Raw genomic sequence first — 26,970 nt, 5'->3', positions numbered from 1 at the left:
TGTATTCAAACCACTTTGGAACTTTCAGAAAATGGGCCAAAATTCCATTTTCCTCCAAGTCCACAATCTTTCACTTCACTAAAGTCTCAAAATTAAAACAGAAACGGAGAGGTAGGTTGGGATAGAGTTAGTCTAGCAAAGGTGAGGCCCTGGGTTTGATGCCTAGTACCATACACACAATAATAATAATAATAATAAAGCGGAGAGGTTCTCTATAAATTATGAAAAATTAGAGAAGGGACTTGAAAGCCTGTCCTTCATTTACTCTCATAAAATTTATACCAGCAATTAAAGAGCTTCCAGCTGTGGTGGTACATGCCTGTCATCCCAACAACTTGGGAAGCTGAGGCAGGAGAACCAAAAGTTAAAGGCTAGCATTGGCAACTTAGCAAGATCCCATCTCAAAATAAAAAAAAATTTAAAAATGGCTAAAGATGTACTTCAGTAGTAGACTTCTCCTAGGTTCAAATTTCATACAAAAAAAGAAAGGAAGAAAGAAAAAAATAAGTACCTAAATAAATATATTTTCATACCAATGCTCATAGCAGCATTATTCACACTAGCCAAAATGCATAAACAACCTAAAGGTGCAAAATAATAACGAATGAATAAATACAATGTGACATATAAATACAATGAAATATTATTCAGCCATTTAAAGAAATTCTCACATATGCTATAATATAGATGAATCTTGATAACATTGTGCACACTGAAATAAGCCAGACACAAAAGAACAAATATTGAACGATTCCACTTTTATGAGATCCCTAAAATGAGCAAGTTCATAGAGACTGAAAGTAGAATAAAAGTTACTGGGGCTGGGGATGTGGCTCAAGCGGTAGCGCGCTCGCCTGGCATGCGTGCCGCCCAGGTTCGATCCTCAGCACCACATGCAAACAAAGATGTTGCGTACACCGAAAAACTAAAAAATAAATATTAAAAAATTCTCTCTCTCTCTCTCTCTCTCTTACTTAAAACAGGCTGAGAGAGACAGGATGGTGAGTTATTAATAAGTATAGAGTTGCTGTTTAGAATGATGAAAAAATTCAGGAAATGAACAATGACAATGGCTCTCCAACACTATGAGTGTACTTCTTACCACTGAATTGTCTACTTTTATATATCATGTATATTTTCCACTTTCAAAAAAAAAAAAGCCCCCATCCTCATATGAAATTTACTAATAATTCTGGAATATAACAAATAAATATACCATCATCATCTTCTAAACTCCATTTTTTCCCTTGTTTCATCTCTTCAATTTCTTTTTTCAGTTCCCCTATGTTTTCCATGGCCTTTTTACGCTGCTCTTCTCGCCATTTTTCAACTCTTTCCTTTCGCTTTCTCATTTCTTCCTCCAGTTTATTCTGGTCAAAGTTCTTGGGAAGGGAAAGAGAAAAGGAAAATAAAAAGCAAAACCAATATTAGCAGTTTTACTCCAAGTGACATTCCAAATAAGTTCTCCAAATTATAAAAAAGGAAAACAATATAGGCACAAATATAAACTGCTAAATGTAGACCAGATTTACTAGATCATACATCTTAAAAAACAGATTCATAAGTCAGGCATAATGGCCCATGCCTATAATCCTAGCAATTTGGGAGGCTGAGGTAGGAGTATTGCAAGTTTGAGGCCAGACTTAGCAACTTAGTGAGATCTTATCTTAAAATAAAAAATAAAAAGCACTGGGGATATAGCTCTATGGTAAAGTGTTTCTGGGTTCAATCCCCAGTACCAAAAATTAAAAAATACATATGTGAAAACATACAACTATTTTGGAAGTCAATTTGCCAACATTTACATGGTCTAATCACATTTTGTAAATAAAAACAGATGACGTGAATAAAATGCAACTTTTTCGAGAAAAAATTTCTCATGGAGACAACTATTACTTTATCTTCCTTTTATCTTATGCCATTATGTATTTTAAAATTAAGCACAGGGCTGACAATGTAGCTCAGAAAGCACATGTCTTAGATGTATGTGTGAGGCTTTGTGTTCGTTCAATCCCTACCACCACCACCAAAGGAGGGAGAAAAAATGCCAGGCATGGCAGTGCTTGCCTATAATCCCAGCAACTCAGGAGGCTTAGGCAGGAGGATTGCAAGTTCAAGGCCAGCCTTAGCAATTTAGTGAGGCCCTAAGCAACTTAGCAAAAACCTGTCTCAAAACAAAATAAAAAGGGGTGAGGATGTATATCTCAGTGGTGGAGTGATCCTGGGTTCCATCCCCAGTACTGGGAGGAAAAAAAAAAAAAATCAGCTCTATAAATAAATAATTTGTTATAGAAGCAAGACTGATACCATAAGGATTATTTATAAGTTAGTAAACATACGCCAGCATCTTTTTCTTTTTCATCTTCCTTATCATCTTTGTCTTTTTTCTTCTCTTTAGAACTTTCCCCACTTTCTGTTTTCTCTTTGGACCTAGACCTACCAAAAAAGAGAAACAGAGAAAGAGATATCAACTATTTGTCCTTGGAAACATTCATTTTAAAATGCCTCCACAGACCAGTATTTCACTTTTTTAGTTAGTTAAGAAATAAACTTCTAGGAATCAACTGCATTCTCATATTACATTAAAAAACATCCTGAAAATATAATGTAAAAAATTAATCCCTGACACTAATGGCAAACAATACTATTTAGAAATCTAATCAAGAAAATCTGAATGTACCATATTAAAAACAATACCAAAATTTAAATAGGAAAATAAAAACTTAAATAGAGAAATATACTAAGATCTTAATGTTCTGTAAGGTAATTTATGTACATAATAAGATTTAAAACCACAATTGGCTTGTATTTGACTTAAGGTTTCTTATAATGACTAAAAATGTCTTAATTTTAATGTAATCAAATTAATCATTCTTCCCCCACCTTTATATGTGGTGTTAGTCTCTGAGATTACAAATACTTCCAGACTTGATAAAGATATTCAGAGATAAAAAAGATATTCTTCAGCATAAACTTGTAAAAGGTTTAATGTTGCCACCTGTTTTGGTCTTTAATCTATCTGGAATTGCTTTGTATGCACACAGTAGGCAAGTAGTTTTATTTCATTATAAAATAGCAAATGACATTAACACCAAATTTTAATAACTTGTCCTCACTGATTACCAGGATCTGTTTCTGGGCTCTTTATATGGTTCCACTGGTCTATCTGACCAGCCCTACATTAATACCACACCGACCTGATTTTAATAACTTTTTGACAACCTTCAGACACTTGGCAGAAAAAGTCCTCCAACATCGTTCTTCAAGAATATTTACATTCCTTTATATTTCTAATTTTATGATGAGCTTATAAAATGCTCTTTCAACTCACTTCTGCTAAGAAACTTTAAAATATGAATATATGTTAAGTTTAATAAAATATTTTTCCTCAATCTATTTAACAAGCACATGACTTTTCTCCTTAAATCATATTAACACAGAACATTACAATGTAAACATTACAATTGTAAATTACATTTACAATTTTGTAAGGCTAAACCATGTTCCCATTTTTTAAAAAACTCAATTTATTTATGCTACCTTTTACATAGACTGTTGGATTTAACGTTAATCTTCATGTTTATATTGAATGTAGCCTACAATTTTCTTTTCTCATATTGACCTTGTCAGGTTTATATCCGTTATTCTCAATGCATAAGATCTCTAATCATCTAAAGTAAAAATTGAACCACCCTAATCTGAAATCCAAAACCTGAAACGTTCCAATATCCTAAATTTTTGAGCACCCATAACACCACAAGAGGAAAATTCAACACCTGATTTCATATGACAACTTGCACTCAAAATGCAGATGCACTAGGCTGGGGCTGTAGCTCAGTGGCAGAACACTTGCCTAGCATGTATGAGGCACGGGGTTCAATCCTTAACACCACATAAAAACAAATAAAGGCACGCCATCCATCTACAACTATAAAAAAAATTTTTTTTTAATGCAGGTGAACTAAAAATAATGTATAAAATTACCTTTGGGCTATGTGAATAAAATATATATGAAACATAAATAAGTTTTCTGATTAGTCTTGGGTCTCATCCCCAGGACATCTCATCATGAATATACAAATAGCCCAAAATTGGGTTGAGGTTGTGGCTCAGCGGTAGCCCACTTGCCTGGCATGTGTGAGGCACTGGGTTCGATTCTCAGCACCACATAAAATAAATAAAGGACTATCAAAAACTAAAAAAAACCCAAATAGCCCAAAATACAAAAAAATCCAAACTGTAAACACTCTGGTTTCAAACATTTTGGATAAGACATAGTCAACCTAGCCCTTACAAAAAATAAAGAACAAAAAACTCCTATAAATCAATTTATATTTTTATTTACTTACTTTTTTGAAGTGCTGGGGATTGAATCCACGGCTTCACACATGCTAGGCAAACACTCTACCTCTGAGCTACATCCTCAGCCTCCATAAATGAATTTTAAAATGAGATATACTTCAGGAAAGAGAAAATCCAAATGGCCAATAAAAATATGAAAAGTCTCCAATCTCAGGGAGACACATGAAAATGCCAGGCATGGCATAACACGCCTACAGTCCCAGCACCTAGAAGGCTGGGACAAGAGGATCACTTGAGCCCAAAATTCAAGATCAGTCTGGGCAATATTGTGAGAATGTATCTTAAAAAACAAAAACAAACAACAACAAAACCCACAGTGATATTGTTATTACACATATAACAAAGTGGAAAAAATTTAAAGGACTAACAATTTTAAAAGGGTATGGAGCAACAGAATTCTCATACCTCGATGGTAGGAATATAATTAGTACAAACTCTTGGGAAAACATTATCTACTAAAAACAATGCTAGGGCTGGGGTACTGTAGTTCAGTTGGTAGAGTGCTTGTCTTGCATGAACAAGGCCATTCACCACCAAAAAATAAATTAAAAAAAAAATTTAAGAAGTAAAAACAAAGTTATACCTATGACCAAGCAATTTCAATTCTAGATATATAACCTAAGTAAACTGCTGCATATGTTCTCTAGGACATATATATAAAAACGCTCACATCCATCTCACTAGAATGGACAAAATGAAGTATATTAACACCTCAGAATACTATTCAGTAATGAAAATGAACTACTGCTAGAAACAACAAAAATGAATCTCAAAAATATTAAGCAAAACAAAAAAAAACCACACACACATAAAATACGGGATCCTGGGGCTGGGGTTATGGCTCAGCAGTAGAGCGCTCACCTCGCATGTGCAAGGCCCTGGGTTCGATCCTCAGCACCACATAAAAATAAATAAAAGTTATTGTGTACAACTACAAAAAAATAAATATCAAAAAAAATATGGGACCCTATTCATGTAAATCATGTAAAGTTAAGAATCAGGTATCTAAACTATTTTTCCAGAAGACACAGATGGGAAAAACCACACAGGAATGTAAGGAAATTACTAGCATAAAAATCAATAGTAATTTTATCTAGGAAGGTAGATAGCTGAATTAAAGAGGGAAATAAAAGACTGCTGGGATACTGACAATATTTCTTTCCTTCCTTCTTTCTTTTTGATACTTGGGATTTAACTCAGGGGTACTATACCACTGAGCTACATCCCCAGCCCTTTATATTTTTTAAAATTTGAGACAGGGTCTCACTGAATTGCTTAGGGCCTTGCTAATTAATTGCTAAACCCGGTCTTGAACTTGTAATCCTCCTGCCTCAACCTCCCACATCGTTGGGATTAAAGGCATACACCACCACACCTAACTACAATGTTTTATCTCTTATTCTTGTTGGAGGATCTATTATGTGTTTGCTTTAAAATTATTTAATAATTTGTATGTTAATATTTCATTCGCTTTTCTGAATATATTACTCTTAATTTTTTTAAAATCCCAAAAGTATCACACTGACAGTGAAATAAATTTTATTAAGTAAAATAAGCAACATGGGAAAAAATACCAATAATTACGTGAAGAATATACAGAAAACAAACTTAGGCCTACATATTAACTATCCCATGACTCAGTGAAGAAATAATAGGTAAAGTACAAACCACTGAATAAAGAAATATAGTAAACATATTATGTCTAACAAACAAATTACATCCCAAAACTGAATGTTTAAAAAAAAAAATGAATGTTATTGGCATCTCCAGGAAACACATATATTTAATATATACAAGCAAAGCTTAGCTGGGCACTGTAGCACATGCCTGTAATCCCAGCAGCTCGGGAGGCTAAGACAAGAGGATCACGAGTTCAAAGCCAGCATCAGTAACAGTTGCTTAGTGAGGCACTAAGCAACTCAGTGAGACCTTGTTTCTAAATAAAATACAAAATAGGGCTGGGGATGTGGCTCAATGTTCGAGTGCCCCTGAGTTCAATCCCTGATACAAAAAAAAAAAAAAATCAAGCAAAGCTTACCCTTCCTAAATAGCAATTCAGCAATGCATACCAAAAATTCAAAGTTTATTTGTCAACAATGTCAGAAACGTTACCTAAGAAAATAATTTCAAAGGAAGTTACATAATATCCAGAAAGAGGTCTATAAAACATATTTCTGATCATGAATAGTATGTATTAAATAAGGGTAAACTGCATTAATTATTAAAACTGATAGAGGGGCTCAGTTGGTAGAGTGCTTGCCTAGCATGCACCACCAAAAAAACAACCTGATAGAATCTAGTATTTTCCAACAAAATCATGAACTTATACTCAGTTAAAATTCTGTCAATAGTTCATAGCAGGAGCCAAATTCAAGAGAAGGAAAAAAAAAAAGGCACAGGGAAGAGAGCTAGTTTTCCAACTTGCATGACGTTTACCTATTCTCAGCTTTCTTGCTTTTATTGCCAGGACTGGAAGATCGGGATCGCCGGCCCCGGCTTCTACTCCTTGAGCGTCTCCTGTCTCGGCTGCGAGATCTTCTTCGCTCTCGGCTTCTGTCTCTCTCTCTACTTCTGGAACGCCTGAAAAAGAGACACTTTTCATTTATTCTGTAACCAACAGAACTATTATTTCAGATCACGATTCTGTCCATTTGAAAAGACCTGCTGCTTATGTGTGTGCATGCATGCAGGGGGTGGGGGTGTTCTCCACCACTGAGCTACATCCCCAGACCTTTTTCTTTTCTTGAGATGATCTCACTAAATTGCCGAGATTGGCCTCAGATGTGCAATCCTCCTGCCTCAGCCTCCCAAGTTGATAGGATTATGGGTGTGTGCCAGAGCACCCAGCTGAAAAAAGCTTCTTAATTATCACCATTATTGTTTGGCACAGTATCACATCTGTGAACCAGGGACTTGGGAGGCTGAGACAGGAGGATCACCAAGTTTGAGACCAGCCTCAACAAGTTAGCAAGACCCTGTCAAAATTTTTTATAAATAGGGGGATGTGGGGGCTGGAGATGTAGCTTAGTAGTAATAGCATCCCCAGGTTAAATACCTAGTAACAAAACAACAAAAAAAACATAAATTATTAAAGGCTTTTAGGATCAAAACAGCTAAAAAAAAGAAACAAGTAAAGCCAAGTCCAGCAAGTGCTCAATGAAAAAATGAGAGTACTAATTTTATGTTGGCTCAATGGTAGAGCTCACTTGCCTATAGTGTGCAAGACCCAGGTTTGATCCCTAGCACCACACACACACAAAAAAAGCCGAAGGATGGGCAGAGCAGAATGAGACTTTGAAAAGATCAGTGATCTGAAGATTTGGAGGCAAGAATTTCACTGGTACTGCTAGTAATCAGTGACATGAAAAGGTCAGATCTCCAACTCTCTGGGTCTCAATTTCCTCATCTATAAAATATGAAGACTTCACTACATACTCTAAAAATGTTCCTGAGCTGGGTGCAACAGCCCAGGAGGCTGAGCCAAGAGGATCTCGAGTTCAAAGCCAGCCTCAGCAATGGTGAGGCGCTGAGTAACCTAGTGAGAACCTGTCTCTAAATAAAATACAAAATAGGGCTGGGGATGTGGCTCAGTGGTTGAGAGCTCCTGAGTTCAATCCCCATGTACCCCCCCCCACACAATGCTTCTTGATCTAAAATCTTGTGATTCTGCTTTCACACTAAAAAGTCAAAAACAAATGTTAAATGATCAATTTCACTTAAGTGATTAACGATGTGAAATTATTCAGGGAACCATGTAATATGAAATTGAATTAATTAGCATTAGTCACACTGTCATAGGTTAATACTTTCCCTGATAATATCATTGCATCCTCTCCTTCCAATGTCTGAAAAATACTGTCAAATTCTTTCTGTGATCTGTTCATAGTACCAGTTCACAGCTCTGTAATCTGTTCACAGTACAACTTTGTCTTCCTTGCCTTTTTTTCTTTTTTTGTCATTGTACTGCAGATTGAATCCAGAGCCTCATGTTTCCACTTCCTATTTTCACGAGAAAATGTATAAAAAAAAAAAATTTTTTATACCTTTATTTATTTATCTTTATGTGGTGCTGAGGATTAAACCCAGTGCCTCACACATGCTAGGCGAGTACTCTACCACTGAGCCACATCCCCAGTCCTTCTTTGTATTTCTATTTAGAGATAGGGTCTCACTGAGTTGGTTAGCACCTCGCTTTTGCTGAGACTGGCTTTGAACTCACAATCCTCCCACCTCAGCCTCATGAGCCTCTGGGATTACAGGCATGCACCACTCTGCCCGACTCAAGAAAATTATATATATTTTTTTAGTTGTAGTTGAACACAATACCTTTATTTTATTTATTTTTATGTGGTGCTGAGGACCGAACCCAGGGCCTTGCACATGCTAGGAGAGCCTACTCTATTGCTGAGCCACAACCCGAGCCCCAAGAAAATTATTTTTTAATAACCGTTTTTCAACTCCAGAAAGGTCATGGCTTCTTAACTAGTGCCAATGATCCAATGATTATATAATCAAGAAAATATAAAACAAAAATTAGACTGCTTTAGTGTAAATCTTAGAATAGTTTAATAAAGTAGTTCAAATCAGAAAGGAGGGCTTTGAGAAAGTTCTGTCTGTCTCCTCCTGTCTATTCCAGTGGCTGCTCTGAACCCAAGTAGTCAGCTGCTTGGGGAAGAATAATATTAGAACTTCCGACCTTTTTTTTTTTTTTAACTTCACTTTTACCTATTACAATAGGCTTCAGGGGCTCTTTATATTATAGAAAATACAACCTAAGTTTCCAAATTTAAAATATTGTTAGATAGAATCTCGGTAGGCAAATCCTTCTGACTATATCTAAAGAACAAGGATAAAGCTGAAGGCCCACAAATGGGCCTCTAAATTGCAGTCCAAACACACTTTTTGAGAAGCCTGATTTAGTTAACAAAGCCCAATTTATGAGCAGTCTTTCAGAGATTAATGACTTTTTTTTTTTAAGAGAGAGAGAGAATTTAATATTTATTCTTTTTTAGTTTTCGATGGACACAACATCTTTATTTTATTTTTATGTAGTGCTGAGGATCGAAACCAGCACCCTGCGCATGCCAGGCGAGCCACATCCCCAGCCCCAGAAATTAATGTCTTACCTTAGACGCTTTCTGTCCCTTGACCGAGATCTTCTTTTATCTCTGCTCCGAGACCTCTCTCTCCTTCTATCTCTATCTCTGCTTCTAGATCGTCTGTCATCTCCACGTTTACTTCTTTTATCTGAAGGTGAGCGACTTCTAGATCTACTTCCAGAACGTCCCCGGGATGCTGATCGTTTCCGATAATGGCTACAATAGCATGAAGTCAAAGTTAAGCTTGGCAAATACAGCTTGCATTCTATTGTTTTATTAGTTTTTTCCAATAAAATCTCATGAGACAAATTAAAAACAGAAAGGACTTTTCATAAACTGTTTTAATTAGGAAGCCAGACATGATAAATATGTAATCAAGTAATTATAAAATAAAAATTAGACTGCTCTTACGTTAAATCTAAAACAATTTATTAAAGTAGTTTAAAACAGGAGGGCTTAGAGAAAGTTCTATCCTGTCTCCTTCTCCTGTGTATTTCAGTGGCTGATCTGAACCCAATGGTCTTGGGGCAGGATCAAAATACAACCATCATGAATAGAACATATTCATGGCTTAGGTCAGAATGGCAGGTTGAGATACTAAGAATGGTTGAAATCTGGAAAAAGAAAGAAAAAATAAAAAAATCTGGCTCTGATTAGAGTGGGGATGAGTGGGGATGTAGCTCAGTGATAAATCACCCCTGGGTTCAATCTCCAGCCCAAAAAAAAAAAAAAAGGAAGAAAAGAATTAACTCTTTTGTTACAGAACAGGGGTGGAAAACTGTCTTGAAAGGGAAGCAAGGGCAATAAACAAAATAGTCCAAGCTCCTACCTTCGAGTCCCAGGCAGCTTCGTTCTGGTTAAGGAGGAGATGCCCGACAAGTAAAGAAACAAATATGCAATATGTCAAGAAGTACAATAGAGAAAAACAGATCAGAGCAAAGGAAAAAGAGAGAATGGACAGTGGTAAGCTTGCTACTTTATTGCTGGTGACTAGAGAAGACTTCACTAATAAAATAAAGTGACATTTATTATAGAAGCTTAAAGGAAATAAAGGTAGGAACCATGAAGAACCATGACAGCTGCAAAGTCATTGAGAAGATCTACTGGCACATTCAAGGAACAGCAAGGAAGCCAGCTTTGGCCAAGGCTTAATGAGCTAGAGAGTGCCACAAGAGAAGGTCAAATAAACATCAAGGCAGCCAATTATAGAAATTCTTATATGACATTATATAGGACTTATTTTGAGGAAGATGAAAGCTATTAGTTGGGGTATGGTAGCATGCCCACAGTCCCAGTTAGCTACTAGGGGTTGAGGAGAAAGGATCACTTGAGCTCATAAGTTCACGACCAGTCTGAATAACACAGCAAGACCCCATCTCAAAAAAGAATAAAAATAAATAGGGCCGGGAGTGAAGCTCAGTGGTACCGTGCTTGCCCAACATACATGAAGTCCTGTGTTCAACCTCCAGTACCAAAAAGAAAAATAAAGTTGCTAATGTACTAACATGAAAAGAATGAAGGAGTACATTTAGGGGAAAGGTAAGAAATCAGAATATTAGGTATCCAAGTGGAGATGTACAACCATATGTAAAATCTGAGTCTGGAGTTGAAGAGGTTTGGTCAGAAAATATATACTGTGGAGCCATTAGTGTATAAAGACTACTCAAAGCTATAATCCTGGATAAGACCATTAAGGAATGATCACACCTGATTTATCTTTTGTAGAAATACAAACTTGTTACCTTTCCCTACCCCAAACTATGTATCATCCCAACTTCTAGTCACTAGGCTCAAAACATCAGTTAACTCGAATATTTTTCTTTTTTTCATTCTACACAACCAATAAAACACCAAGGGTTACCAATTTCACCTCTGTAATCCTTTCACATTATATCACCTCTTCAGAGCTATCACTGTCACTAATCCATATGAGATTTAACTACTGAGTAATTTTTTTATTTTTTAATTTTGGTACTAGGAATTGAGCCCAAGGGCACTTAACCAATGAGTCACATCCCCAGCCCTTTTTATTTTTGACACAGGATCTCAATAAGTTGCATAGGGCCCCACTAAGTTGCTGAGGCTGGCCTCAAACCTGACATCCTCCTCTCTCAGCCTTCTAAGCCACTGGAATTACAGGTTTGAGACACCGTGCCCAGCTAGTTTTTTTTTTAAAGACTCCTGATCTTCCTGCTTCTAGGATCATCTTCTGACCCTATTCAAAATCTTCAAAAGCTCACAAATTTTTATCTTCAAAATTAAATTGATAATTCATTTTCTGTGTTTTTTCAAGACCTACCTTCTCCTTCTCAATCCTTCATGAAACCCATATATGTAGGAAAACTGGATTCTTCAGAGTATTTCTCTAACACCCTGCTCTTTCCCACCTGAGCTTTTCATTCCTGCTTGAACAAACCTAAAGCACACACTCTAGGACATAAAGGTATGGCAGAAGGCTAAAAGGCTAGAAGGAGGCCTTGAAGGCTATTGTCAAAGTTTGAATTTCATCTTAGAAGCAAAAGGAGCTACTGAAAACAAGTCAGGGAGATGACACTGATTTTATCTTTATTTCACAAGTGTCTCTCTGGCGGCAATATGAGGGCTCTAATGATTAGAAAAGCAAGATCAAAGAATGATAATCAATTCAGGGAGCAACCAATTTGAAGGAGGTGCAGAAGTATTAGCAATAAGTGATTAAAGGCCTCAAGTGAGGGAGATCAGGAATGGGGAAAGGATGCAGAATCCAACTAGATGTAGGCAATAAAAAAGACGAATCAAATATCACTTCCAGATTTCTGGTCTGAATAGCCAAATGAATGGCAATGCCTTTAGGAAGCCCAGGGCAGACCGACTCTGTAATCCCAGCAGCCTGGGAGGCTGGGGAGGGGGGCGGATTTCGAGTTCAAACCCAGCCTCAGCAAGGGCACGGCACTAAGCAACTCAGGGAGACCCTGTCTCTAAATAAAATACAAAATAGAGCTGGAGATGTGGCTCAGTGGTCGAGTGCCCCCCGAGTTCAATCCCTGGTACCAAAACCAAACCAAACCAAACCAAAATGCCTTTAGAGAAATTTAAAAGATCTTCACAGGATTTTTCTGTAGCTAAGGAAGTATTCTTTATCCAGATGATGGTTACACAATTCATATATTTGCTAAATTTCATCAAGCTCTACTCACACTTTGTTCATTTCCCTGAAAGTATGCCACAATAAAACATTTAGCATTAAAAACAAAGCAAAACCGTCACTGTCCCTAGACATAAAGCATCTTTCAGTCATTGCTAAATACATATCAAATATTTATATTTAAGATAAAAAAAAAAGAGTCAAGGTCCTGAGCCAGTTGTCAACAATCTTAAGAGATTTCACAGTCCTAATAAGGTCTCCCAGCTGAGTTTAAAGAATACAGAAAGCAGATAACAAAGAAATATGAAATCCTTTTGCGAAGTAAACATCCACGCAACAAATACTGCAGCCCAGTAAAAGCCGGTCGAGTACAATGCTGAAGATGCAGTAAAAATGCCCACACGGTCCTTTCAACCGACTTGGGAAAAGACAATCCGCGCAAAAAGAACTGAAATACAGAGTGAAAGGAGCCGAGAAATGTTGCAAATGCGAAGCGATTAAAAAAAAAAAATCAACTGGGATCACTACTAGCTGAGGCAACCAGGGTAGGAAGTGGCAGGATGGGGTGACCCGTCCCAGGCGGCCTGGAGGGCTGCTCTTGCTCCAGAGGCTCAAAACGGGTGATGGCAGTGCAGGGTAAGAATGTGCCCATCACCGACCCAAGCACAGACATTCCCTCAGCCGAAGGCTCCAGCACATTCAGTGGCTGGGGAGCACAGTGGCCACACGTGGAGGCCACCCCAGGCCTGGCCCCGCCACCACCTCAACTCCCGCCTCTTCTCCCTACCCCGAGAAGCCGCTCGCCCGCTCGGCGCACTAACTCACCGCGACTCCCTGCCCATTCTGCCGACTGCAGGAAAGCCGCGTCCTTGAGGACGACTCGCAAGCAAAAGGGACAAAGGAGAAAGACCCGCTACCCTCGGCGCGTCAGGCGAAGACTTAGCACTAAGAACTGGTAGCAGAGACAGCAGAGGAAGCCATCCCAACGCAGCCAACGACAACAGGACGTGCTGGCACCGACCGCAGAAGGAAGGAAACTGCCGGCCGGAAGCTGCTGTCTTTCCACAGCGCCGCCTCTCGTCTGGAGGGCGCGCAGCGCGGACAGAGCCAGAAAGGCATGCCCTTGCCAGGTTTGTGCCAAACGAGAGTTTGCGTTCAAGGGCAGCGCGTCAGTCTCGGGATCCTTGGGTGTGGTTTTGCTGCTGGGGCCACCGATACGTCCTGGACAGTCAGCTGCTGCCCCAGAGGGTTTACTCATGTCCATCTTAATCTTTCCTAAATAATGCTATAACCTTCTGCATTCACGCACTTTATTCATTTATGCAGTCACTCATTTTTGTTGTGTGCCAGGCTTGTGCTAGATCTCACGGAGAGTGGGGGATGGATATGACCGAAAACAAAGAGGATGTAATACCATAAGGAAAGTGCATACTGGAAAAAAAGAAAGTGCTGCCTGAGAAGTAAGTGACCTTTCAGCTTGCAGGTGAGAGCTGAAGACTGTTAACCTGAAGTTGAAGGAGTTAACCTGATGAAGAAGACAAGAGCTAAAAATATATTAGCAAAAGACGTGACAGCTCTTGTCCCTCATGATGGTGCATGCCCGTAATCCCAGTGTCTGGGGTGACTGAGGCAGGAGGGTTGAAAGTTCAAGAAAAGCCTTTGAAATTTAGGGTAGACCCTCAACAATTTAGGGAGACCCTGTCTGAAAGCTAAAGCATCTTTGGGTTTAATCCCCAGTAGAAAGGAAGGAAGGAAGGAGAGAGAAAGAAAGAATTTTATACAAATATATATTTATATATAATATATTTATTTAGAAAGAAAGAAAGATTTTTATATAAATATATTATATATTTATTTATTTATTTTTTCCCTCCCCTCAACATTGCCTGCCCTGGGAAGGGTTAGGGAAAATCAGATATGAATGCCTGGGTTTCCATTGATGACCTGACTTACTTGGTCAGTTTTTCGTTTTATTTTTAGTTACAACAGTATCTTTATTTTATCTTTATGTGGTGCTGAGGATCGAACCCAGTGCCTCATGCATGGTAGGCGAGCACTCTACCTCTGAGCCACAACCTCAGCTCTGTTTTTGTTTTTTTAACTGGAGATTGACCCAGGGGCACTTTAACACTGAGCTATATAACCCTAACCCTTTTAATGTTTTATTTTGAGACAGAGTCTCCCTAAACTCTTTAAAACCTCACTAAGTTGCTGAGGCTGGCCTCCAACTTGCGATCATGTTGCCTAAGCCTCCTCAGTGGCTGGGTTTACAGGCCTGTGCCATACCCCGCAGCATTGGGGATTTTTAAGCTTCCTAGGAGACCCTGAAATAGCCAAGATTGGGAATTAATGGTCTGGTGGAACACATACCCAAGATTTTGCAGAAAGCTGTCATGAAGTTGGGGAAGAATCTCTCATTTTTACCCTACATGTGACTGTACTGCTATTTACTTTCTTACACCTAAATAGAAAAGCACTATACCTTTTTTTTTTTTTTTTCGGTACTGGGGATTGAACTCAGGGGCACTTGACCACTGAGCCACATTCCCTGTCCTATTTTGTATTTTATTTAGAGACAGGGTCTCACTGAGTTACTTAGCACCTCACCGTTGCTGAAGCTATCTTTGAACTCTTGATCCTTCTGCCTCAGCCTCCCAAGCTGCCGGGATTATAGGCGTGCGCGCCACCATGCTGGGCAAAAGTACTATATCTTTATTGTGGCAGTTGTGTGGATGTATACATTTGTTAAAATTCATTGAATTACACTTAAGTTAATTTTTGCGGTACTAGGAACTGAAACCAGGGCCTCATGCATGTTAAACCCTCTACCACTGACCTACATCCTCTGCCTATTTTACTTTGACACAGGATCTAAGTAAATTGCCCAGGCAGGCCTCAAATTTGTGATCCTCCTGCTTCAGTCTTCTGAGTAGCTGGGATTACAGGGGTGTGCCACCATGCCTAGCAAACTATACAGTTTGAATTGATGTTTTATTCTATATAAAATTTAATATCAAATAAAGATGATTTTTTTAAAAAGTAAAATAAAAATAGTGTAAGGTTAAGGTTCCAAGGTGAGTTCTGGCTCTCACCCTTAGGGCAGTTGCCTGCCTGTGTGAGCGGTGAGCTGAATTGAAGAGGGATAGACTGGAGAGTTTGGCACCCTGCCAAGGGTAAGGAAGGACTGAAACAATATTACCAGATGGACGCCAAGGAGGGACAGGTACCAGAGCTACACAAGTTGCTGCGATGTAGGCTATAGGGAAGGATATGGATTTCAGTCTAAGAGAAATAGGAAAACAAGCCACCTGGGGTCCTGTAGTTCCAGCTGTTCTGCTGCTCCAGAGGCTGAGGTGCCAGCCTAGACAACATAGCAGGAGCTTTCTCAAAACAAAACAAAAACAAAAATAGAAAACCACTAGTGACTTAACCAGTGGAGACAAGATATGGTCAGATTCCAGATGTATTCTGGGGAAAGCTCTCAAAACAAACTGATCAATTGGCTATAAGCTGTGAGGGAAAGGGAAGAAGAAAGATGACCCCCAAGCTTTTTAAAAAAATATTTTTATTAGTTATTGATGGGTCTTTATTTATTTACATGTGATGCTGAGACTTGAACCCAGTGCCTCGCACATGCTAGGCAAGCGCTCTGCCACTGAGCCACAACCCCAGCCCAGACTCCCAGATTTTGAACAGAGCTATAGTTTGATTGTCATAATGTATGGAGATGAGAAAGGCATGGGAGCAGCATTTGGTGGGGAAGGAAAGAAATGAGCAACTCTGTTTTAGTCGTGAGATGCTTGAGATGCCTACTACACTTCCAGGAACTTATGGCTATATAAGGTGTTATATGAATCTGGAGTACACGGGAGAAAGAGAAGTGGGTTACTAACAATTTGTTTTTAAGTATAGTACAGCCATGGACTGGTGAGATCATGCAGAGGGAATGGAAGTAGCTCAATTTGAATATTGCTTGGTCACAGAATTAATGTTAATAGGTGGAACAGATTTTTTTTTTTTTGGTACTGAGTATTAAACTCAGGGGCACTCAGCCACTGAGCCACATCCCCAGCCCTATTTTGTATTTTATTTAGAGACAGAGTCTCACTGAGTTGCTCAGTACCTCGCTTTTGTTGAGGCTGGCTTTGAACTCATGACCCTCCTGTCTCAGCCTCCCATGCCATTGGGATTACAGGCATTGCCAGCGCGCCCAGCTGGAACAGATTTTTTAATCACATACTCAAATTTCTTGAAGAAAACAGACACTCAGGAAACACACTTAGTCCTATATCACTCATCTTGCTAGAACTAGAATCTAGGCATGATACCTAGATCTAGGCTCATTTGAAGATACTTTATTTCTAACACCCCTCTGAGAGAACCCATTAACAAGGCAATTCTCACTGCCATAATAATTTATGTCCACAATACATTGGTGGTTAATTCACATTACTTCTCTGTCCTGCGAGAAGCTGCTACTGTCTCGAATATGTCACTTAGAGCAAACAGCCCTGACTTCCAAAGCAGATTTTGATTCTGACTCAGTTCTGAGAAACTTATAATCGTCTGTTTTTAATACCAATGGTGATAATTAATCAGACTAAAAAACTCACTGGGTGACATGGTTGAAGATGTCCTATTTAAATGACCATATTTGTCAGTCATTTAGCTCACATACATGTCAAAATTCCTAAAAAGATTTTAAATTTTTCTGAACATGAAAAGATTCCATTTCCATCTGATATTATTCAACATACTGAAGCAAATAATCAGGGGGATGTCAATCAACTGTAGAGAAAAAGTGGCAACAACAGGTATCTTACAGGTCTTCTTTTTTTTTTTTTTTTTTTTTTTTTACTTTGCATCTCTATTCCTGTTTTTTTTTTAATTTTTAAAAATTCTTTATTTATTTTAGTCATACATGACAGCAGAATGAATTTTGACATATAATACACACATGGAATACATCAATCATATTGTCTATTCTATTCTGCTGCCCTTCGTATCCTCCTTACTCCTCCCCTCCTCTCCCATCCTTTCTCTCTATCCAATCTAATGTGACACTTTTTTTTCTTTTTCTCATTACAACATCATATATGTATTCTGTATAACAATGAGGTTCGCCTTCCATCTTCTGTGCAACTCCCCTTCTTCCTCTTTTTCCCTCTCACCTCTCTTCCCTATTTAGTGGTAGTCTTCTTCTCATGCTCTTCTTCCCTATTCCATTTTGAGCCACCCCCCTTATATCAGAGAAGACATTCGGCATTTGTTTTTTTTGGGATTGGCTAACTTCACTTAGCATAATCTGCTCTAATGCCATCCATTTGCCTGCAAATGCCATGATCTTGTTATTTTTTTAGTGCTGAGTAATATCCCATTGTCTTACAGGTCTTCTTGATATGTAAATTTATGTGGGAGGCCATCCTTGCACATGATTTGAGTTACCTCCCTGGCTGGGTGAGAGACCCTTAGACACAGCTGTGTCAGAGCTTTCCCCATTCTTCTCCAGGTCCGATTGAGGGCTAATCATCCCCTCGACCTTGGGACACTGCCCCTCTTAATCTTCATTGGATGGGATTTTCCCCAGAATCTTTTGTTCCCCTCCCTGGCGTGTTCTCTCTCCTCTTCATTAAACTTCGCTACCACATTAGGTGGCTGGAGGCTGGAGCTAGGAGCCATCTTGGAGCTGGTTTAAAGGTAATTAGAGTCTTGTCTCTTTAATTCAAAACTCCCTAGCAGTTCCTCACGTCTCCAACCTTCATTCACGAAGCCAGAGTGGGTCGAAGGCTAAAAATTTGATAATGAAACACACTCTTATTTAGTTGCTGAGGGTCTTGCTAAAATGCTTAGGCTGGCCTCAAACTTGTGATCCTCCTGCCTCAACCTATCCATCACTGGGATTACAGGAATGCATCACCATGCCTACCCCCTACTTTTTTTTTAATTTAAGGAAACAAAAGTGGTAAACATGCAATTCAAGATCACTAGTGTTTTCCTAGGGATTAAGGGGATGACAAGTCTAAGGATGCTTTATATTTCTCTCTAGATTCATTTTGAAATCAGAAAATGTGTATGCTTGTAATCTTAATCTCAAACCAAAGGAATAGACTTAAATTATTCTGTTATTCTGGTTTAAAATAAAATTATACAAAATAAGACTTAGTGAGCAATAAAAAATAAAGTATGTGTTTTTAATATCATGAGTATTAACCAAATAGACCATACAAAAATCTGTTAAAAAAAAAAAAAGTAGTACCAAATGATTTAATACTCAATTCATTTTTTTTTTTTTCATTTTATTTTTAGGATGGTTTCATTTTTCAGGACAGAATGACACAAATACAAGAAACAATCTTCAGGGTTGGCTGAGACCACATTTATCTGCTCTCTCAAAAGCATTAGCTCAGGCCCCAAAAGAGGAATTACAAATCTGAGAAGTTAGGGAAAAGATATATAGACTAGGGATTCTAATTAAACAAGGAAAATCATTAATGACATTGGTACTCTATTTTTCATAGTAATACTAATACAAATGTAACATTTTCAAATCAAGGAACCTGTCATTCCTTTCCTATTGGCTTTATAATCCCTATGAAATAAAATTATATAAAGGTGTAAACTCATATGCCTCTTTTAGAGACACTGCAATATAGAAGAGTAATTGGTTTTTTTGTAAGCTTCTTCTGAGTTCTGCAGGCTTCATGGTACTTCAGAGCCCCAGTAATCGAGCAGTTCATGACAGAAGATAAAAGTGAAAAAGTAGACACAGAGATCTGTGAAGACTTCACCCATTTTGCTATAGGTATCCATTGATCGATTTATCACTTCAGCAGGAATTCCAGATAATAGAAGTGCTGCTGTCAATACTGTTGTCTTTATTTTCTTTTCACTCTGTAAAGACAAAGATTCAAATTAACTTTACATCTTTCAGCAGACTATATAAACTCTATAAAACATGATGAATTCTGCAATTTTTGCCTAACTGGTTTAGAGCTTGTTAAGAAAGTTTTAAAACAATATGCTAGCATTTACTGAGAATATAATAGGCAAATCAGTAAACTAGAGGCAATAGCAGGTAAGATTCTATCAAAAAATTTTAAAAGGTGTCATCTTGGAAACAAGACACAATTTGAAATATACATGATATCACAAGGCAAAAAACAGGAAAATCATTATTAGTTAGGACTTCAATAATTGCTAAATGAGTGACACGGACAATGTGGCATCAGGGCTCGTAGGAGATAGAAATTGTTCCAGTTTTCTGTAAATAAAGGAATAATTCTAGAGGAGGTAGAAAACAGGCCTTCAAGAAGGAGCAGCACTTAGATTGGTAGAAATAAGATGAGAAATCTTATTTTAAGTCTCATGATAACAAAAGCCAGAGGCAGAAGAATGCTGATCATATTGGAGAACACTGAGTAATTTGTAACCATATCACAGGAACATCCTTAAAGGTCCTACATGATATGCAAAGAAATTCACACCTGATTACATGCACAACAGGATATCATCGGACAAGAATACTTTTGGGGGAAGAGAGAACATTTATTTCCTCATATAATTTCCTCATTTAAAAAAAAAAATTCAAAGTTGCTTTTTTAAAAAAAGTTATTGATTGGTATCAAGAAAACCACTCACATGGTTCAATAATTTTAGAAATATAAAAAGTTATGCCAGATATGGTGGTGCACCTGCAGTCCCAACTATTCAGGAAGCTCAAGTGGGAGGATGGCTTCAGCCCAGGAGTTCAAGACCAGCCTGGGCAACATAGAGGGACCCTGTCTAAAAATAAATACATAAAAATTAAAAATAAAAGTTATAATTAACTAAGACAAATGAAGCCCATGTCCACCAAGACACAGAGAAAGTTTCTTAGAAGTAAAACTTTGATTTTAGTCAAAATGACCCAAAACTGGGAACAGCCATGATATCCATCAACAGGAAATCAAATAAACAGATGGATTTATTCGTACTCCTGATTTATCACTCACCAAAATAAAAGGGAATCAACTATAAATATACTCAAAAACTTGATGAATCTCAAAAATATCATGTAGAATTAAGGAAGGCTTATAAAAACACAAAAAGGAATAAATGATCCTATTAATTACTAAAACAGGTAAAACTAATTTATGGTGGGAAAAAGAAAATTAGACCTTTGTGGGAGAGGAACTGGGAGTGCCTGGAAAGGGACACAATCAAACTTTCAGGGATGATACAAGGTTCGAAACCTTGAGTTTTGCAGGTTGTCAGAACTTATCAAATGGTTCACTTAGAACATGCACATTTCCTTTACAAAAAGTTAACCTTAAATAAAAAGAACCAGCTAGTCAGTCTCAGCAACTTAGCAAGACCTTGTCTCAAAAGAAAAAATAAAAATAAACTAGGCATAGTGGTGTACGCCTGAATCCCAGCAGCTCGGGAGGCTGTGGCAGGAGGATCACAAGTTCAAAGCCATCCTCAGCAATTTAGCAAGGCCCTAAACAACTCAGAGACTCTGTTTCTAAATAAAATACAAAGTAGGGCTGAGGATGTGGCTCAGTGGTAAGACATCCCTGGGTTCTATCCCCCATGCAAAAACAAAACAAAACAAAAAAGAACCAGCTGGATAAGGGGATGTTCACCTATAATCCCAGTGACTAAGGAGGCTGAGGAAAGAGGATTATAAATTCGAGGCCAGTCTCAGCAATTTAATGAAGTCCTAATAACTGAGCTAGAGTCTGTCTCAAAATAAAAAATTTAAAAAAGGATTGGGAATATAGCTTAGTGGTAAAGCACCTCTAGGTTTAATCCCCAGTAAACCCCCCCTAAAAAAATAAAAAGAACCATAAACATTGACTTGGAGTTAATGATATGTTAGAGGGGTGAAGTATACAGATATGTACATCTATAACATACTTTGAAATACAGCAAGAAAAATAAGATGGATTTGTTTTTGTTTTTGTTTTTTTAAAGAGAGAGAGAGAGAGAGAAAATTTTTTATTATTTATTTTTTAGTTTTCGGCAGACACAACATCTTTGTTTGTTATGTGGTGCTGAGGATCGAACCCGGGCCACACGCATGCCAGGCAGCGCGTTACCGCTTGAGCCACATCCCTAGCCCCAATAAGATGGATTTGAAAATAGAAAATTCTATACATGACAAATATAATGAGAGGTTAATTACAGAATCTACATAGTAAGGATAGTGTTCACTGCACAATTCTTTCATTTGTGTGTTTAAAAACTACTGCAGCATCTGGGCACATTGGCACATGCATGTAATTCCAGCTCCTCCAGAGGCTGAGGCAGAAGGATTCTAAAATTTGAGGCTAACACAGGAAGTTTAACTTAGACCCAGTCTCAAAGTAAAAAATAAAAAGGACTGGGGTTGGAAATGTAGCTAAGAGGTAGAGTGCCCTTGGATTCAATCCCCAGCACCACAGAGAAAAGGAAAAAAACCTACCATAACAAAACAGGCAGGGTGAGGCATGCCTGTAATCCCAGTGGCTGGGAAGCTGATTGCAAGTTCAAAGCCAGCCTAAGCAATTTAATGAGGCCCTAAGCAACTTAGTGAGACCTGTCTCAAAATTAAAAAAATAAAAAGGGATGGGATGTGGCTCAGTGGTTAAGCACCCCTGGGTTCAATCCCTGGTACCAAAAAAAAAAAAAGAAAGAAACCACTATAACAAAATGTTGTTTTGTCGAAAGTGTAAAAGTCTCCCTTTCTTGTTTCTCCCCCATTTCCTAGTAATCTATACACAGCTCTATTACTACTACTGTTAATACTATTACTGTTAATAGTTTCATGAATATATAAACAAAATCAAATATGAATTATTTTGCATCCTTTTCACACACACAAAAAAGGAGTATGCTACAGATCATATTTCTACACTTTTTATTTTTCTCTTTTAATATTTCTTGGACAGCTTACCACTATGACTATAGGGAAAACTTCTTTTGTGTGTTTATGGTGCTGAGGATCAAACCCAGGGGCTTGTGTATGCTAGGCAAGTGCTCCAACTCTGAGCTACATCCCCAATGCAAGAATGAACTTCTAGGCCAATGCTTTAATTACAATGATATTTCTTTCTTTACTCTTTTACTTTCTGTATTTGACCAGTTTGAGCTTCAAAACACAAATATTTTAAATCCATCAAAACCAAAAACAGATCTATTGGCCCATTAGAAATGACTAAGCATGGGGTGAATGCCTGTAATCCCAGCAGCTGTGGAGGCTGTGGCAAGAGATCAAGAGTTCAAAACCAGCCTCAGCAATTTAGTGAGGCCCCAAGTGACTCAGCAAGACCCTATCTCTAAATAAAATATAAAAAAGGCTGGGGATATGGCTCAGTGGTTGAACACCCCTAAGATGAATCCCCAGTTCTAAAGAAAAAGAAATGACTAAGCAGGGCTGAGGGTATTACTCAGTGGTAGAGCACTGTCTAGCATGCATGAGGCCCTGAGTTGGATCCCAGCACCACCCATACAAAAAAAATGGCTAAGCAAACAGCCAAGTAGTAATTTTTCAGCCAAAAAAAAAAAAAAAAACTCAAAGATAAAGTGCATTGTTACCAAGTGTTCAATAAGGGGCATAGTAAGATAGTCAAAATAATTTTATTTTATCTTTGTGTTTATTTTTTAGGTGTAGATGGACACAACACAATGCCTTTATTTTTATGTGGTGCTGAGGATCGAACCCGGGTCCTGTCAGTGCTAGGCAAGCGCTCTACCGCTGAGCCACAATCCCAGCCCTCAAACCAATTTTAAAAATTTATTTCCTTTATTATAAATAAAATGAATTACTAAAGTTAATTAGTAATTAAATTGAACACTTTTCTTAGACAAGTACTATTAATACTACCCTAAGGACCTCAAACCACATGGACCAACATTTTTGTAAAATATAATGAAAGTGTATGATAATATAAAAAGTACTACGAAAATTCCTGATTATTCACTTTATTATTTTGGGGGAGTACCAGGGACTGTAGATGTATACACAGTCTTATGGGGCTCAAGTTGCCTGATATCCAAGATAACTTTATTTGTCTGACCAAGTTTTATGTGAGTTTTGTTTTTGTTTTTTTAACTCAGGGGCAGTGGACCACTGAGCCACATCCCCAGCCCTATTTTGTATCTTATTTAGAGACAGGGTCTCACTAAGTTGCTTAGTGCCTCGCTTTTGCTGAGGCTGACTTTGAACTCACAATCTTCCTGCCTCAGCCTCTTGAGCAGCTGGGACTGATCGCTCCATTTTGAACTTAATACATCTTGAGACATAATTAGTTTGAAGATCAGCACTGGCAGGCAAACCATACTTTAAGCATCACTGATTCAGAACACAAGTAGAACCAAGTGTTTTGGTTTGGTTTGGTTTGGTTTTGGTACTGGGGATTGAACCCAGAGGCACTTAACCACTGAGCCACATCCCCAGCCTTTTTTATTTATTTTGAGATGAGGTCTCGCTAAGTTGCTTAGGGCCTCATTAAGTTGCTGAGGGTGTTTCTGAACTTTCCATCCTCCTGCCTCAGCTTCCTGCGCTGCCAGAATTACATACGTGAGCCACTGTGCCCAGCAGGACCATTTTTTTTTTAAGTTCTTAAAATTAGCTAGTCATGAATCAATCTAAATATATCACCAAACTTAGAAAAGATTTTAATTTACCTTGGGAAAATATTTGTACAGTCCCATGTACGCAAGTTGTAAAGTAAGAAATGGAGCAAATATGGACTGTGAAGATAAAAGATAAAATTAAATATTTCCAACATAATCATTCAAACCACAATAAATCAAACAGAAGCTATAAAATTCCAAGCAAAAAACTACAATAAAATACTAATTTAGTGCTGAAAGTTATATAGTTCTTTCAATTTCCCCAAAAGTCTTCTCTCATAAAAATTTACTTTTTAAAATTATTTAAGAGTATAAACTAGAGCTAGATATATAATAATACATCATGAATTTCCTTCACCTAGAAGAAACTGACAACCTGAAGCATACCTAAAAGGCCCAACACTCAAAACATACACCATTCATTCCTTAGACTTTGGGGCAAAGAATAACTCAGATGGCTACCATCTTGGGCCTCAAATGAGGAGCTATTCACACTATAGATAAAATGACTTGATGATCTGGCTTCTTAGGCAAAATGGAAAAGATCCAAGTAACATTTAATTTACACAATTATTTCTAAAGTTAAAAATATTATGAAGGGAACCAAGGAGCAAAGATCATTAGGTGGCATATTATAGTGAGAGCAGTGAGAACTAAACAATTGAGAAGTTCATAGTGAAGAAAACCAAAGCAAAAAAAAAAAAAGCTCCTGAAAAAACGAGGCACAAAAATGAGATGATGCTTTAAAAGCATGAAAGCACAGAGTCCTTTAGATAAGAGAGATAAAAGCAGCTACCTAGCTCACTAAATGTTAAAAGCATCATCAATCTTTGCTATAATTTATTATCAGGGAGAAAAAAAAATCAGATCTGTTGATTATAACTAAAGCAACATTTGCATAAAAAGATTTTCAAAAACTGTTTTGCTTAATGATATACATCTTAATTACCTGGAAAATTTGTTTATGTGCCTGATATATGGTAGATATTCTTAAAATGTCTATTGAACGGAAATAGTTCTAAGAACAAGATGCGAGTGAACTATGAGCTATGCTTTTCTGCAGCCTTCCACTACTGTAAAATAACAGGACCACATCATGGTACAAAAAAGGCCTGTCATACTACTTCAACATTATGAAAATGTTGAAATACCTTTTGATACACAGAAAAAATTTACTTCATATTCAGGAACTCTATACTATTTGGAACTTAATAATTAATATACTTTCTATATTGGCACTTAACCCTTTGGTTCTAGTATGAAACTGCCTGGATTTAATCTCAGCTGTCACTTAGATGCTGTGTGACCTTGGGCAAGTGATTTAACCCGAGTCTTCATTCCTTTACAGATTTAAATGATGTCTAGTTCATAAAGGATGAAAATCAAATAAGTTTTTACTAGCAAAGCACTTAATGGTAGCTGGCATAAAGAACACCTTTAATAATAATTAATAGGCTCTCATTCTGTAACTATGGTGAATAATGAAGTTTATATAATACACCTCCAAATAGCTCCATAAATCTGGTAGATATTAACTTAATATTGGCAATTAATCCTGTGAATTAAAAGTATATAGCCAACTTGCATTTTCCAAATTTAGTTAGTTTATAGCTCTTTCCTTACCAAATATTTGCAAACAAAAGCTCTGACGCCAAGAGCAAGAAGAGCACATCCCACCAATCTAAATATTCGAAAAGAGTCAAATTCTTCTGATGCACTTCCATCATCTGGATTGGGCTTTTCACTGATCAACTGTTTCCTTAATTTCATTGCTTCTTCAAATCTGGAAAGGTACTGTTCTAGGCCATGGCGAGAACCCCTCTGGACAGTGTCCGTGGTAAGGTCCCCTCTGTTTCGCTGTCGGAGCTCAAGGTTGACATCATTACTGCACTCCGGTGGTTTAATAAAAGAGTCCAATTTGTCTCCCAGCTGGGTCCCCTTTACCTCCACAACACCACCCTGCTGGTCAGTTGTTCCTGGACTGACCGAGTCACCCAGCACTACTCGCTTTGAAACGGAAGGAATGCTGAGGGAGTTCAGTTTATCACTGTCCTGCTGCTTTGATTTTGCTTGACTTTCCTCTTCTAAGGGGGAAAAAAATTAAAAGCCTTTTGTTATTACACACGCCTTATGTGCTAATATTTTTAAAATATGTTGCTGCAGCTAAAACTTGACAGTCACTGAATCAAAATACTGATTTTGCATAAAATAAAAACAAGTTCCTCTTTCTATACCATCAAACTATATCACCCAAGAGTATTCCTGCAGAGGAAATAATCCAAACTTTGTGGGTAGGAGATAAGACTAAAAAACAAACTAGGAAAGATAATCAAGGATGGAAGAAGCTGTCAAGACCAACTTTTCATGGATAACATATTCCAGAAATATGACTGCATTGGTTGCACTAGCTTATTTGGTTAAAAATACAAAGCCATTAAAGATTTTTAAGATCTGAATTTTAAAATAAAATTTCTGAATCCAGAGCTCTGTGAGCATAGGGTGTGGCATAGCCTACAACTATTGTTAGGCAGCCATTAGGGCAGCCATTAGTAAGTACTTACATAGTTTTAGGATGCTGCTGATTCAAAACAACAACAACAAAAAAATAGAAATAAGTTTCAAAACAAAAGAACAAAATACAGAAAGATACTAAGTAGTTGGGTGCAGTGGCACACCTACAATACAGGGAGGCTGAGGCAGGAGGATTATAAATTCAAAGCCAGCCTCAGCAACTTGGCCAGACTCTGCTCTAAATAAAATGTAACAAAAAAAAAAAAAAAAAAATGG

The 26,970-nt window shown here is 37.7% G+C and overlaps 2 protein-coding genes across 6 annotated transcripts in view; both read right to left on the bottom strand.

Annotated features, from left to right (window-relative positions):
* Nucleotides 1-13,611, bottom strand: part of Ddx46 (DEAD-box helicase 46) — a 63,153-nt gene extending 49,542 nt beyond the window's left edge. For 2 of the 5 annotated variants that reach the window (XM_048792279.1, XM_048792280.1), the window contains exons 1-6: nucleotides 13,411-13,611; nucleotides 10,291-10,314; nucleotides 9,489-9,677; nucleotides 6,799-6,942; nucleotides 2,340-2,436; nucleotides 1,217-1,382 (exon numbers count right to left, since the gene is read on the bottom strand). In XM_048792279.1, the coding sequence (XP_048648236.1) occupies nucleotides 1,217-1,382; nucleotides 2,340-2,436; nucleotides 6,799-6,942; nucleotides 9,489-9,677; nucleotides 10,291-10,314; nucleotides 13,411-13,427 (637 nt within the window). In that variant the 5' untranslated portion in view covers nucleotides 13,428-13,611. The remainder of the gene's footprint in view (nucleotides 1-1,216; nucleotides 1,383-2,339; nucleotides 2,437-6,798; nucleotides 6,943-9,488; nucleotides 9,678-10,290; nucleotides 10,315-13,410) is intronic. The other 3 variants (XM_048792278.1, XM_015488569.2, XM_015488568.2) reach the window with 3 other exon arrangements.
* A 5,299-nt stretch (nucleotides 13,612-18,910) lies between these two features.
* Nucleotides 18,911-26,283, bottom strand: Camlg (calcium modulating ligand; the record flags this gene model as incomplete). The annotated part of the gene is made up of 3 exons (XM_048792031.1): nucleotides 18,911-19,476; nucleotides 24,235-24,300; nucleotides 25,807-26,283. Coding segments are annotated over 3 exons (735 nt in total), but the record flags the coding sequence as incomplete, so codon positions are not given.
* Between the last annotated feature and the right edge of the window lie 687 nt (nucleotides 26,284-26,970).

The sequence above is a fragment of the Marmota marmota genome, unplaced genomic scaffold (assembly GCF_001458135.2).
Source record: "Marmota marmota marmota unplaced genomic scaffold, marMar, whole genome shotgun sequence".
NCBI classification, from domain to species: Eukaryota; Metazoa; Chordata; class Mammalia; order Rodentia; family Sciuridae; genus Marmota; species Marmota marmota.
Note: the sequence above shows the minus strand (reverse complement) of the source record. Positions and strands in the feature narration are given on the sequence as shown.